Raw genomic sequence first — 14,541 nt, 5'->3', positions numbered from 1 at the left:
AACCCGCCCAGAGCATCCCTCCCGCCGAGAGCTACTCCCAGCCTGCCCAGAACTTCCTGCAGCCCGAGGGCTACCCGCCTGCTCAGAGCTACCCGCAGCCCGAGCGCTACCCCGCTGCGGACAGCTACTCGCAGCCCAAGAGCTTCCTTCCCCCTCACAGCTACGCCTCGCCCACCGCCTGGTTCCCGCCGGCCTACGGAGCGCGACCGCAGGGCCCGCACGCTGGTGAGGGGCAGGGGAGAAGCCCTCTCTTGGGCCCATGGGCTCCTTCCCATCCCACGCAGGCAGGGGCCCCGGGGCTGCCCTGAACCCTTGGGGCTGGAGGACCCTACCTCCAAGCATGTTGGTCACGCAGCCCTCTCTTGTCTCGTCCCTAGACCCTTCTGCATTGCCCTCCTAGGTAGGAAGGGGGTGTTTTACCAGCTGTATCTATGAATGGCTCATCTTTTTTTCTCTCTTCTGAAGGTGGAAACGGTAATTTCTCCCAGAAGTGGCACGGCAAGCAAGTGCCTGCATTTAGTAAACATTGTCCAGAAGAAAGTAACAAGCCAAAGGTATGGAGTGGGGTCTCTAGCGCAAAAGGGACAGGTAGCTGTTGGAGTGGCTCCAGGGAAAGGCCATGAAAATGATCAGAGGCTGGAGCACCTATCCTGAAAGAGCTGGGGTTGTTCAGCCTGGAGAAGAGAGGGCTTCAGGAAGAACCTTGCAGCATCCTTTCAGTACTTCAGGGAAACTTAGGAGAAAGATGGGGACAGACTTTATAGTAAGGCCTGTAGTGATAGAAGAGGAGTAATGGTTTTAAACTGAAGGAGAATAGATTTAGATTGGACATAAGGAAGACATTTTTTTACTGTGAAGAAGATGAGATACTGATCTCCCAAAGAAGCTGTGACTGGGGCCTGTCCTTGGAAGTGTTGAAGGCCAAATTGAATGGGGTTTTGAGCAGCCTGGCCCAGTCACAAATTGTCCCTACCTGTGGTGGGGGGGTTGGAGCCAGATGATCTTGGAAGGTCCCTTCCCACTCAAACCATTCTGTCATTCTGTGATGGTATCAGTCTTATGGGACTTGGCCCAAGGCACTATAGAGATCCCATTCTCCTGTCTAGCATGCTTGCCCTTACAAGAGAGCAAACATGTGACAGTCTGTAACTCTTGAAAGATTCATGTCAACCAAATTCTTACACAGATTTATGTCACCTTACCGTGGTGATGCCCGACTGCCTAGATTACATTAGTGCTCTGTTACATGGTCAAAACCAGCCAGCCAGATGACACTGATGTGTGTAGTGGGAGAAGGAAGGGTCTGTGCTGCCCTCTGAACTTGTACATACCATGGGAGAACAGTCATGGTCTGTCTTGGTAGGGAAGAGATGTGGGGCTTTGACATAAATCCCACAGCCCTCAGTAAGTCTGTGCCAGCAGACTGGTGTGTTTGCAGAAGCAATAATTGATTGAAAGGTGGTAGTGGGAAGAGCTGGGTGCAGGGCACTTTGTTTAGAAGATTAGTAATTTTAACTTAACTTTGATGTTATGTTAGCTTATCTTTGAAACTTTTGAAACATGCAGCTGCTTTATTAACAAAAATAGTAATAGTGTTTCACAACTAATTAAATACAGGAATATCTTGTAACTGCAATCCTGAGGTTATTTCTTCTATTTTTTTTTTCTTTTTTTCAGACCAAAAAGAAAAAAGAGCCAGTCTTCTCTCATTACTGTGATACCTGTGACCGTGGCTATAAAAACCAGGAGAAGTATGATGAACATATTTCACAGCATAAACAGGTTGATGAGTTTGGCTTCTTTTATTCGCACTTTGATTTTTACCTTTGTGCCTGGCAAGCTGTTAGATGTAGTCACTCTTTGAACAGAAGACATAGGAAAGAGATTCCAGAGCTATGTCAAGTATTAGTGGGGGATTTTTTTTCTGAATGCTGTATGTAGGGGAGGCTTCAGCTGTATTTTTGGTTTTATTACTGAAGCCTTTTAAACTGTTTTTCTTGTGAAGTATTGCTAAGTCGTAGGAATTAATTCATTGACATCACTATAGCATGTACAGTTTTTGTGTGAAAAACGTTTTTAAAAATCTCATTTATTGAAAAGTATCTAAATTTGAAATTGGAGAGTCTTGCAAATTTTTATCTTAGGTAAACTTCACTTTCTCTTCAGTTATGAGATACATTGGCTACACTGGTTATTCTAAAATCAGATGAAATTTAAAGGTACATTATCTGTGCTTGCTCCTTTTACAGTCACCTTCGTTTGCAAACAGGGTAGCTCACACAGCCTGTGTAACAAACTCTATAGGCAACTGGCACTGAGTTTATTTGAAGTGTGCTCAAAGGCTTGTTTATTATTTGTGTAAATTGGTGTGTTTAAAGTTCACCCTCTTATCTTGCAGTGCACAGAAGAAGGTTGCAATTTCAGTGCACATGAGAAGATTGTTCAGATACACTGGAAGAATGTAGGTAACCCTCTGGGCCCAAAATATGAGTCTGTGCTATCTTTACTGTAGCCCCTTTTCTCATTCTTCAGTGGTTTGCTTTTGTTCAGGTGGAAAGAAAATGTATCACCTCTGAGGAGAATCTGTTTTAAGACAATATTGTGGATGAAAATATGTTAAATACTATGGGGTTTTCTTAATGGATTCATTTTATCATCTCTGTGTACAGCCTCACCAGTTTTGGAGATGAAAACAGTGTGGTACCACTATAGCTGACATAATGATGTTTTCTTTTTTAACTTGTGTTTTTTTTCCTTCCCCTTTTAAACACCTGTGAAATACCTTTTCCTTAGGCACATGCACCTGGTGCTAAAAGAATAAAATTGGATAGCCCAGAAGAGATTGCTAGATGGAGAGAAGAAAGAAAAAGGTAAGACTTGTGGGCTATAAATTTGTTTTTCTGTATTTTCCCTGTGTGATTATTAGATGACAGCTGAAGGGCAGGAGCAGCACGTAACTTGCTGCTGCTGCTGTTCCATTGACCCTGGAAAACTCCTTCAGTAGTGATCAGTGTCAGAATGCCTGAGCCAGAAGAGTGTGAACTGCAGAGACTATAATAATTTGGAAAATTATAAGAGAAGACAAGATATCAGCTGAGAAGGAAGTAGCTTTCCCAGATGCTTGATTTGGTACCTCAGGTTAGGTGAATGTCTCATTCCTCTTACCCTGATCACATTTTAGGTCAGAAATATTTGTGTGGTGGTTTTTAACAGCTAAAAAATTTGGAACTATTGTATTGACTATAATTGTAACACTGTGTGCCGATTTCTCCAGCTTAAGTTGTCCCAGTAGAGTGCACCAGGGAGTTTTCCTAATTTTTAAGGGCTTTCTGCATTGCTTGACTCTTTTCTAGTGAAAGAGAACAGAAACCGTGAATGATACGTTCTCAGGTAGTCTAATTTACATTGTATGCAAGGTGCAAGGTAAAATTCTCACAGGAACAGTATTTCTCATTATTTCTTGTTCTGTGATGTGAGAGGGTATAACTTTTTCCTCTTGACCAGGACTGAAGTATTTATCTCACAGATTTCTTTTTTTCCATCGGAGTTGAACGGATTAGAATCTACACTTGCCCAGCAGGAGAAAGATGCTGCAGGCTTTCCTCACTTCTATTCATAATGTGGAATATAGTCTTGCAAGTGATCAGTGCATGATTTGTTTCCATGAGCAACAGTTCTATATGCAGAATGGGAAATGATACAAATTTAATTTTGAGATTAGTGGTGATGAGCTAGGGCACTGTACTAGTCACATGGGGTTTTTTTAGTGAAAATAAACCCAGTGGTCTGATGGAATCTTACTGATGTAGCCACCTTGCATTCGTGTCAGAAAGCAATGTTAGTGCGTTCTTGCTTTGAACTCGACTTCCCTTAATAAGTTTTGACACTGTTTTTGTTAAAAAAGAAAAACGAATGGTATTTGTTGTATATTTTTTTTAACTGCCTCCCATCCATTTTTTTCTGTATGGAGAAGCAAAATTTCTCCCCATGTAAGTTCATTCTTGCAAGTTTTAATTTTCCTTTGGATTTGGTTTCAGCTTTTTCTGCACATTTCAGAAAGGTAGAAAGGTAAAGGGAAATCTTACCACTGTGTCAGCACGTCACAGAAGTCAACTGTTGCACCTGCTGTTCATTTTTTACAAATGAAAATAATACATAGGTTCTTAAAAAAAAAAAAAGCTTTTTTTGATACAGAAACAAGAAATTCTTTTCTCCCATTTTTAAAATGCCATCGTTAACCAGGCAAAAATTTTGGTTTTCATCTGTGCAAATACAAGTCTGGTGTTAGATTAGGCAATTATTAAAAACACTAATTTTCATTCCAAGGTTTCCTTTTATTCAAAAGATGCTAGAGGGCTTGGTTTTTATTTGCTTTCAGTCTACATGTTGCTGCTGTGTTTTTTTAGTGACCTAATTTTCTAACAGTAGCTCCAAGGAAAAAGATCCATGCTTGTATGCAGTCTTTCCTACTCATTTTTGACTTCCCATACACTTTTTTGTTTTGGGAGAAGTTCTGGAGAATTCCTGTCTAGTGGCTGATGCTGAGGTTTAAGTGTAGAATTGATGTTTAAGGTGTATATGTCCATATGTGCTCTCCTGTATGCTAGAACATCAGGGAAGTGGGAATTGAATGCAGAATTGTGGTTAAGACACTGGTGTGGGGAGTAGGGGCTGGGTGTCTCAGCACCCTTTATCTACGCTTAATTGTAAAGGTGATGCTCTGCCTGAGATGGTTTTGCTGAGCTTCTGAAGGATCTCATGGGAGAGATTGTTGGTTTTACAGGTGCATATAATTTGGCTGTGATATAACTTTGCTGAAAGCCTTTGCTCGCTGCAGCACAGTAAAATCAAAGGAAAAACAAAGTCGCGTGGTCACAGCCACCAGCCAGGAGAGGCGAAATGGGATTAGGACTGTCTGAGCCAAGGCCACTAGATGGAGTAGTGCTGTGCCTTATCTTGGTACTTCAGGCCTTCTGTGGGCATCGTGTTTAGCCGTGATGGATGGGTGCAGAATGACTACCTGGGTGGCTTTCGTTACTCTTTGTACAGCAAAGAAGCTCTATGAGCATCCTTCTTTTTTAATTAAAAAAAAAGGGGGTGGGAGGCAGGCAGAGAGAGAAAGCCAGCTGGAACTTTTGTGAAGCATTAATTGGGTCGCCAGCAGAGCATCAGTTTAGTACTGAAGGTCTGTTGTTGACTCACAGTAAACATTGCGTTGTACAGAAAAAAGGGACACCAGAGGGAGTCTGAGCTATTAAGCAGTTTTGGTTTATGGTGACAGGAAAGAACCTTTTTCTTTCTAGAAGATCCAATCAGAGCTAAGAATGAATCTTTTTAGGTCATTGATAGTTTGTTTCTAATTAGGTTGCAGTGATTTAATATGTGTGCTTCCATGCTGCATCCCGCCTTGCTTGTTCTTTCAGCCGTTATAAATAATTACTTGCAGTTGAGATTTTTTTTTGTTAATTAGCTGCTGTGTTGCTCAATTGTGTATCCTGCTTAAACTCTTTAAGAAAAAGCTTGTGTTTAAAGTGTAGCCTTACTATAATAGAGGAAAGAGGAGGGGGAGAGCTGGTAAAAAGTATCTCTGGATGAAGCATGCTGGGTTGGAATGCTGTTTTCCTGTTGAACCTGCTGAGCCAAGAAATCTAATTAAGCAAAGAGCAATAGAGGTGAAGTTCCATGGGATCTCAGGGTTTCCCTGTGTTTTGCAGACAGATGGTTGTGAGGTCTGACATCAACTTTCTTGTTTTGATTTGTCCTGTGCCTTCCAAGTGTTGAGAAATGTGCTGTCTTCAGCATATTTTTTCTTTAACATGAGCTTAAAGAGAATTATCTGCAATGCATTTCCTTAATGTGTCAGAATGAGGTATTGCTGTCTTCCCTACTCCACAAGTGAGATCTGGGTCCTGCCAGCCCATCTGTTTCTCACCAACATTTCTTGAGCAATGGTTATTAGTAAGAATGTGGAAAAGCTGCTTTAGTGTTAAAGCGACTCGTTAAACTTACTTTTGCTTAGCTCCTAATATAACGTTGGGGGATTTTCTTGAGCTTGCGTGTTGCTTGTCAATTCTCCCCTTTCTGCCCTGCTTTCTTTAATCTCTTGGCATTGGTTTGTTCCGATAGGAATTGTCTGTTGTATTTCCTTGCAATACATCTCATAGGCTGAGTGTGTGCTTAGTGCTTGAAGTCCAGTACTGTTAATCACACCACTTTTAAGGGTTTTTTTAAATTTTAATTTAAATTTTAATTTAAATTTTAAACTTTTTTTAAATTTTGGTTTTCTAGTTGCATAATGATAATCCTAGAGTAGTTTGGAATCCTCCCTGGTGTTGCATTGGTAGTAGTGAAATCTGTAATATGGAAAATAATTTCTTAGAGTTTGGTAAAAGTAGAGAAGCAAAGTAGAAGGGACGTGTCAGTAGATCAAGGTAAATGTAGATCCGATAAAGTTTACTCTGGTCTGCTGGGATAGATTAGCAATAAAACTGCCTCAGCTAACGTGATTAAATCAGATGTGGGAAAGTTAAGCGAAGATTTTATCAGCTCTGTTGGGTCATTTTTGTTCCCTTTGGGCTATCCATGTCTCCTTTGCTGTTGGCTGTGCATATGCAATTAAGACCAGCTCAAGAAATTATTGAGGCATTTTGCACACAGTGCTGTTCCTATTAAAATGATGAACTTATATAGCTCTTGACTCAGGAATTCATTGTGTAAATTGCTATAGAAACAGGTCTCTTTTCTGTTAGATGTTGGCAAAGCTCTGTTTGTTCGCTGCTCACTAAGAGCTGCTTTACTCCAATGTTTATGTAGCAAGATAAAATATGCTGGCCTATAAAAAAATGCATGGCTCTGGCTAGTGTGCTTATTTATTGAAAAAAAAATCTATACACTAAGACACACATGTTAAGTGATTATGCTCAGTGTCACTGTTCCGTGTCTCTAGAAGCTTAGGGTGTCCTTTACCTGCATGTCTCACTTTGTTGAGGGATATGTGATATACTCATCTTAGTCTCAAAAGCAGTTTTCTGATACTATCAATTTATTTTGGAAAACCTTGGATTGTAGAAGTGTCTACAGTTGGGAACTGCAGCTGCTATGAAATAGGGCTGCCTTCTCAGGCAGTACTGGCTTCATGAAGTCCACTGTGCCAGACCATCACATCATGGTTTAACTCTCCCTTTTATGCTAAGTTTCTCAGGTTTGTAAAGCCCTGTGGGGACTGATGAAGTTGTTTGTATTCAAGCTCTGACAAGTTGTTTGCAAGGCATAAGTGCTGGGCTACTTCTATTTCAGTGGTGTTTGTAGGTAATATTTTAAGAATGTCATTTTCTTAGGAGAGGAGGAGGGCTTGCCATCTTAGAAGGGTGCAAACCCAAGTCAACTCTTGGGATTTAAGCCTATGGCCTTTTATGTGGAGAGACTCTGTCAGTATAGGCATGAAGTAAAGGCAGGGAGTGAAATGCCATTTAACATTTGAGAAGAGCTGGAGAAAATAAACAGAGCCACTACAGATGCCTTCAGATGTGCTTCTGCAGGCATACTGGGACTTGTGACTTGAGCTCTCGCCAGCTGTCAGTTACTGCCTGTGTCAGCTGGAAGGGTGGTTTAGGAGAAATCTGTCAGTCTTGGAAGTGAGTGGAACTGAAAGCATTCATGCAGTCCATTACGGTGGCTCGTGCAGGGAGTGGTAACTCACAGGAATGAAAGTGGGAGGCATTCATGTCTCAAATCGTGTTGGGAGAGCGTGTCTGAATGTGTCCTTAATCAGCATAAGTGCTGGAGCATTTGAAGACTCCTTTGCTCTAGTATTTAGGGTCTTCCCTTATAGTTAGAACACCCCCCCACACCAATCTCTACAACAAGCTTGGGGATTTTTTTGAGCATAACTACTTATTTTATAGCTTGCTGTCCTTCTGGGAGCCTTTGTGTTTGAAGAAAAGCACCTTATCTTAAAACTGTGGAGAGGTGCCAAGCACCGGGGTCTTTGTCAATGCAAAGCTCTTGAGATTAAAGAGTTCATTGCACATTTGCTGTGTGCTGGGAGCGTTGTAACATGGATGAACAAATCTAACTAACAGGGAAGAGCAGAGGTAAAACATCACATCCCTGTGCTCACTTGAGCTGTATGGCAGATTTCTGGGAGAAATCCAATGAAAATAGATGTTGACAGCTCATGTTCAAATCCTCTTAAAGGAGACAAGTTCTGTAGTGTGTTTAGGTTTGTCTTGTAGAAAATGATTCTCTTTTTCCCTTGGTATGTGGTTGAAGCTGTCTTGAATCAATGTGACACTTAACATTCATGCTGTAATATGGGGGAAATGCATGTGATAAGATTAAATATTTAAAGAAAGAGATGTGTCTTTTTTGATAGCTATTTACAGTGAGAAGCTGTTCTATGTTTCTCTTTACTCCATTTTAATAGACATCAAATATTTATACTTTGTGTTTCTATCCAGAAGCTGGGGGAGTGTGTGCATGTGTTTCTCATTTACCACCTTTATCTCAAAGCAGTGGGATTTAGCTAACTAATGTTTGCAGAGCAAGGAGTGTAGCCATTTTTGGGCTTTGGTGGTAAAAAGCCTGCTGCACAGGCTGTGCGTGTCAGAACCAGTGAGGCGTTTGTCTGGAGGGAAGGATGTTAAGGGAGGTGGGGAATGGAAGAGAAGGGATGGTTTGGGAGATGGTTGTAACAGTAGATTTCTTTCCATCTGCGTAATTTGGCAATTTTTCTTGAACCTGGAATTAAAAAGGGGCAGTAATTTTGGTGAACTTGAGGTCAGTGTGCAAGAACAGTGCTGAATATTGCTTGAGAAGGAACTTGTGTGCTTTTCCCTGTCACATTAAAGGAATCTTGTGCACCCAGAAGCTGTTCCTATAAGCTTTTTTTTTTTAAGTTTACAAGAACTCAGCAGTTAGTGTGCTAAAGGCATGTCATTTAAATAACCCAGTTGATGCTCCATAAAAATAAAATTGGAGGACTAAATCATGCAGTTATGTGTTGGGGCAAACAGAGAGTCCATGACTATAAGCAAACTGTTTGTCTGTACCTTGCTTTTGATGGATTGGTAAATCCAGGAATGCAAATGTGATAGATTTTTTTTTTAATTTTTTTTTTTTTTTTTTGTTGTTGTTGTTCATTGTGTTTGGTTATTTAAGAACAGGAATGCAAATGTGATAGATTTTTTTTTTAATTTTTTTTTTTTGTTGTTGTTGTTGTTGTTCATTGTGTCTGGATATGTAAGCATAAATGCACTCAGGTTTCTTTTCCTCACTAATGCTTTTTTAAGAAAGAAACAGTCTGTTAAACTTCCTTGAAAATTTTTAAAAATCTGCAATGTTATAGAGGAAGCTGGTTTGGTAAAGGGGGAATTGAGAAAGTACAGTAAATCCTTTAAGAGCCAGCAAAACTATTTTTTTTTCTTCTAGAAATTTTCCTACGTTGGCAAACATTGAAAGGAAGAAGGAAATGCAGATGCAGAAGGAGGAAAGGGGAGAAGTGCTGACTACCCAACAGTTTGGGTAAGTGGTTTGAACCAAGCTTGTTGCTTTCCTCCCACTGAGTTCAGAAGTCTTGGTGTAGTCTCCCAGCACTTACTGCTTCCACTGCATACACAGTCTGGCTGCCCTTGCAGAGAGAACAGGTCATTTGACAAACTGATGTAATACTCTTTTGTTTACTTCATAGTGCTTCAAAGTCCACTTCAGTTAAATGAAGGAATAACTACATTAAAAATCCAGTATTCTGGCTTGTTTGAGAAAACCACATTCTAGTGGCCATTCATTAGATCAGCATAACCTTGGTCTCCGAAAAAGTAGTAATGGGGACAAAAGTCATGCAACATGACAATTCCACATGGTTTAATCCTTTATTGCCTGAAAATGGCCAACAGAGATTCTATGAGCAGATTTGACTTCTTACTCTCTCTCCTTTCTGATGATAAATCAATAATCAACTGAAGAGGGAGAAAAGATGGAGGGTAGAAGAAAGAAGCAGCTCTATTTAAGTTGTAATGAAAACTATATGAAAATAAAATTAACTCTATCTGCTACCATTGTTCTGAGCTAGTACTTACTCGTCTTGGATTTTTATCTGTTCTCTGCCTTATAAATTATTTTCCAGTATGATTTTGTTCTTTTCTTTCAGTTTTATTGTTAGGTGGAACCAGCTAACTTCATTAGCTCTGCTTTAGGACCTGTGGGAAGATTGTTTTTTTAAAAAAAAAAAAAAAATTATAATGAGGCACACTCCTAAAATATCACTTGTTTAAACTAGAATGACTGAGCTGGAAGGCAGGAGTGGACTCAGTCCTAAGGGGCTCTTGCTAAATGCCATTTTCTGCTGCATGGAAGTCAAACTGGGGTTTGCCTAGCTTTTTGTGTAGGGGATGACAGCAAACAACACAAAACTTGCACCATGGTGAAATGGTTGAACTAGTGCAGAATAAGAAGCTAGTGTAATTTATTAAATGTGGACAGTGCAAATTACCTGGGTACAGCATGTGCTTCAGAAGATCCAGCACTTACCTGCCCCCATCCAACCAATTGCCTTTCATGACTGAAATGAAAGATTTATAGAAGACTGAAGTAAAACTTCCTTCAAAGGATATAAAGTGGCAGGAGTGCTTTGCACCCGAGGAACCAAACCTGGGCATTGAAACTAAAGCTGAAAACGCATATGATACTATGGTTGGAGATTCTTAGATGGATTTTCTTTGTCACAGTAACAAACTGTTTGATGTCTACAGGTTTTATTGGCTATCTCTTGTGTCGGTGAGTCAGATGCATCAAGTAGTCTTAAACATCCATCAGCAATTCCATGCTGTTACATTTGTAGTGGCTTTATATCTGGGAAAAAATGCCTTCAAAATTGCAGGTTATTTACTTTCACTTAGCAACTTTTTACTCTAGTTGATTATAGAAATCTCTTTTTTTCCCTTCAGTCTGCTGAGCTGGTAGCACTCTAGACTTGGTGAACTGTCCATAAGTGGTGAACTGTCCATAAGCTGTCATTTCTGCTTTGTATAACAGCAGTAAAGATTCTGGAATTGGTGCTTATCTGGCAAATTTACTGATGCATGAGGCAAAAATAGAATACAGCTTGTTCCCTGCAAGCTGTACTATTAAAGCAAATAGCTAAGTAAGATTTAGAAAGGATTAGATGCTTAACACTTCCAAGGTGCTTTCCATTTGTGGTTCTCTGAAGTGCTTTACAACTCCTAAGTCTCAGCATCCCTGTGTGGGAGATTAGAGATGCAGAAGGACCACTTTGGAAGTCTGTCTGGTGTCTTACAGCACCTGAATAATAGTACATAGCTCTCCATCCCCTCTGAATGGGGACTAAGAGCAGGATATCTTTCACGAGGGAATGTCAGAAGGCAGATGCCAGGCTGATGTTTGTTGGGATGTGTTTGTGACCTTGGAGTTTCTTTCTGGGTGTTCGAGGCCCCATAGAACTCAGAAAGTTGTTTTTAACCCTCAGTCAAGGACAACACCTCTAATTGAGCCTATATTTGCTCAATATCTTCTAGGTTATACAGCAACATGCTGAATTTAGAGCCTGGTTGTACAAATTCAGAAATGCCGTTTTCTCTCTTGTTGGAGTTGAATCATAGGAGTTAATATTAGCCTTCTTTTGTGGGTGAGGGACTGATGCACAGGAAGGCAGTGGCTTGCCACTTGTGCCACAGGAGCACTTTGGTGGGTGATGCCATCAGGGACGAGCAGTGTTAGATACTGTCATGAAATGACTGGAGAATGAAATTAAATATGTTTTGTTGTGATATAAAGTAATTTTAAGTGCTATGACAGGCCTTGTTCTCTTCTTAAGAAGGATTTGATGAGGCCAGAAGAGCATGGAAGAGAGGAATTTGGTAATGGAAACATTTCTGAACAAGCAAAGTAGTGGGTGGCTTGAAAGTGCTGTATGATGGAGGCCTAGAAAAATTGCATAGGTGGAAGAGGTGCATGAAGTGTGATTATACACTATTTCGTGTAACTCAAGAAGGATGGGGTACCAAATGACTTGTTTAGACATCAGAATGAAGACAAACAAAAAGAAGTCCTTTGTCACAAAATATTAACACCTTGCTGCAAGATTTCAGGGATGCCAGACATGAGCGCAGCATCTCACAACGTGAGGCACGTGGCTGACTAGGAATAACAGGACCTCAGCCATGCTGGAGGTGAGGCTGAGGCAAGGAGAACTGATCAGAACCAGCCATGGGGCTTATTCAGGACAGCAGATCTCGTGTAGTTTTTGCTGTTGTAATGTAGTGATGATTAGTTACAGTCTTCTTTTGCTGAATTAAGTTTCTGTTGCTTGGAAATAAGTATTTTCAGGAAGCTTCAGTTGTCCCTTCTATATTTGTTTTTTTCTCTTGGTCGCATTTATTCTTGTATCTGTATAATTTGACCAGAGTTTGTTAAGTTTTTCAGGTATCTTCCTATCAGCATGTGTTTATAGGGAAACATGGAAGGTTATGGAACCATGAAAGATAAGTGGAACCAGCATGCTGTGCTCTTCCTGTGTTTTAGGACTTGTTATTTTGTTTCAGGTTTTTAAAAATGCATTATCCTGATGGACATTTCTTTTATTCCTTTTCCTTGGAATGGAAAAGATTAATGGCATATTAGTTGGAGGCGGGAGTAGGTAGTCATTGCAGCTGATGGTGTCAGATGGCTGAATGGATTTGGTGCAGCAAGATGTTTCTCAGATCTGTAACTAGGAAAAAAGACTTCAGCAGTGGAAGTATGCTTATAGTAGATGCTTTGCTTTTAACTTCTTGTTGCCACTGTTTTGAATGACTTAAATGCTTATGTGAATAGAGTATTTGTTGACTTTGTTATCTGAAATGAAAACACCATGTCCTCGCACTGTAGATTATCGAGGAACTTTCTTAGCCAATGTACCCTTGGCCTTGTTAAAAACTAAAAACCAAAACTCATGAACTTCAAACTGTTCATTCAGGTTCCAGCTTTGTCCCATTGCTCTGCCTGAGATGAGGTGTCACTGATTTTATGGTCTGTCACCTTGTGTTAGCTGAGCTGGTGTAAGTCTTGGCGTCATTCTGTGTTGCTGAACCTTAAATGAGGGCCTGAGCCATTTGGTTACATTAGTTGTTTTTATTCTCATAGCTTATCATCTGTATGAGCTTTGCTTTCTATTCTCCAGAAAAATGAAAGGGATGTGGAAACCTCCAGAAAATGGAGAGGCTTTTGGGCATCAAGGAAGACACAGGAGAAGACAATGGCGCCCGTTCTGGAAGAAATTTAGGAAAAATGGTGGCGATTATCATGCACATAGAACTCAAAATGAAGCCAATGGAGCAGAAGACAGCATGTGTGAAAAGGAACATGAGAAGCAAAATCCTTTGGCAGGCCAAGCATATGAGAAAGACGTGGACCCTCTTGGTCTTCTGGCAAACGGTGATGTTGGTAAGATGAAGGAACTTGGAGAAGTTTTGTTTTAAATAGTTGTTTTAAGTTTGGATGCTGAGACTTTGTGCTTGCTAGTCACCATTTTGGAAGTCTGACATGAAGTTTGTGTGCAGCATTACATGTTCTGATGTAAATATTGTACAGTAGTCTAAAGGACATACACCAGCTTAGGTTGCTAGATTGACAGTGATATAGGAAAATATTTATAAAACCATAAGAAGAATGAAGTAATGCAACAGTCAAATTACTTTTTAAAGACTGTTGAATATCCCTTTGGGTTTTGAAAATAACAGTATTTAGAATGTGAAAACAAATGGATTTCCTTGTATGAGTTAAGTGAATTACTTAAAATGTCAGAATTTTTCTTTTAATTCTGTTCTTTGCTGTATTATTACTCTTGATATTCTCCATATGTGTGTGTTCTCTGAAGTACTGCTTTTTTTTGGGGTTGGTTTTTTGTTGGGGTTTGGGTTTTTTGTGAGCATGTCTTGTTTCCTCATACTGGCAGCAATATAAATTCTTCAGATGTAACTATTTATAATATAGTTGGCAGTGATGCAGTACTCTTAGAATATGGCATGTAAGCTGACTTATACTCTGGCTATTTTTAGCAACAAGGGTAGAATACATTCCCTGGAAAGATGTCTGATGCTGAGTTTTCCCTCTTGAAGACATAATCTTCAATTAGTGAGAACAAGAACTCAGCATCCCTATGCAATTTGTTTGTTCCATTAATCTTTGCGTGTTGGGAAACTTAAGTATGCTTAAATATATCTGTATTTCCCTGCAGCATCTGTGTTTTACTTAATGATAAAAGATCTAATTATGCCAAAGTATAGCTAGTGACTTCTGTTATAGTAGGTAGAAAAGGAATGTGGTACTTGCTTATTACACATTATTAAAGCTAGTTGCAACTTTTTATACAATTAAGAAATATAGCCAGAACAAATAATAAGAAACACAATATAACTAAGTAGAATTAAAAAAAAATAATGCAACCCAAATCCATGATTTTACTGTATAGGTGCATCTTTTTGACTCCCTTTTTTTTTTTTTTTTTTTTTATTTCCCCCTTTTGGCTTTTTTAATTTTTTTCCTCTT

At 39.8% G+C, this 14,541-nt stretch overlaps 1 protein-coding gene across 1 annotated transcript in view; it reads left to right on the top strand.

The window, feature by feature from the left end:
- Positions 1-2: 2 nt before the first annotated feature.
- Positions 3-14,541, top strand: part of NUFIP1 (NUFIP1, FMR1 interacting protein 1) — a gene marked incomplete at its 5' end in the record, with an annotated part of 18,972 nt that continues 4,433 nt past the window's right edge. Inside the window, 7 exons of the mRNA XM_017733658.1 lie at positions 3-225; positions 466-554; positions 1,678-1,782; positions 2,399-2,461; positions 2,794-2,870; positions 9,430-9,522; positions 13,175-13,460. Coding sequence (XP_017589147.1) covers positions 3-225; positions 466-554; positions 1,678-1,782; positions 2,399-2,461; positions 2,794-2,870; positions 9,430-9,522; positions 13,175-13,460 — 936 coding nt within the window. The remainder of the gene's footprint in view (positions 226-465; positions 555-1,677; positions 1,783-2,398; positions 2,462-2,793; positions 2,871-9,429; positions 9,523-13,174; positions 13,461-14,541) is intronic.

The sequence above is a fragment of the Corvus brachyrhynchos genome, unplaced genomic scaffold (genome assembly GCF_000691975.1).
Source record: "Corvus brachyrhynchos isolate BGI_N302 unplaced genomic scaffold, ASM69197v1 scaffold202, whole genome shotgun sequence".
Taxonomy (NCBI): domain Eukaryota; kingdom Metazoa; phylum Chordata; class Aves; order Passeriformes; family Corvidae; genus Corvus; species Corvus brachyrhynchos.
The sequence above is the reverse complement of the archived record's forward strand: the minus strand, read 5'-3'. Positions and strand labels throughout refer to the sequence as shown.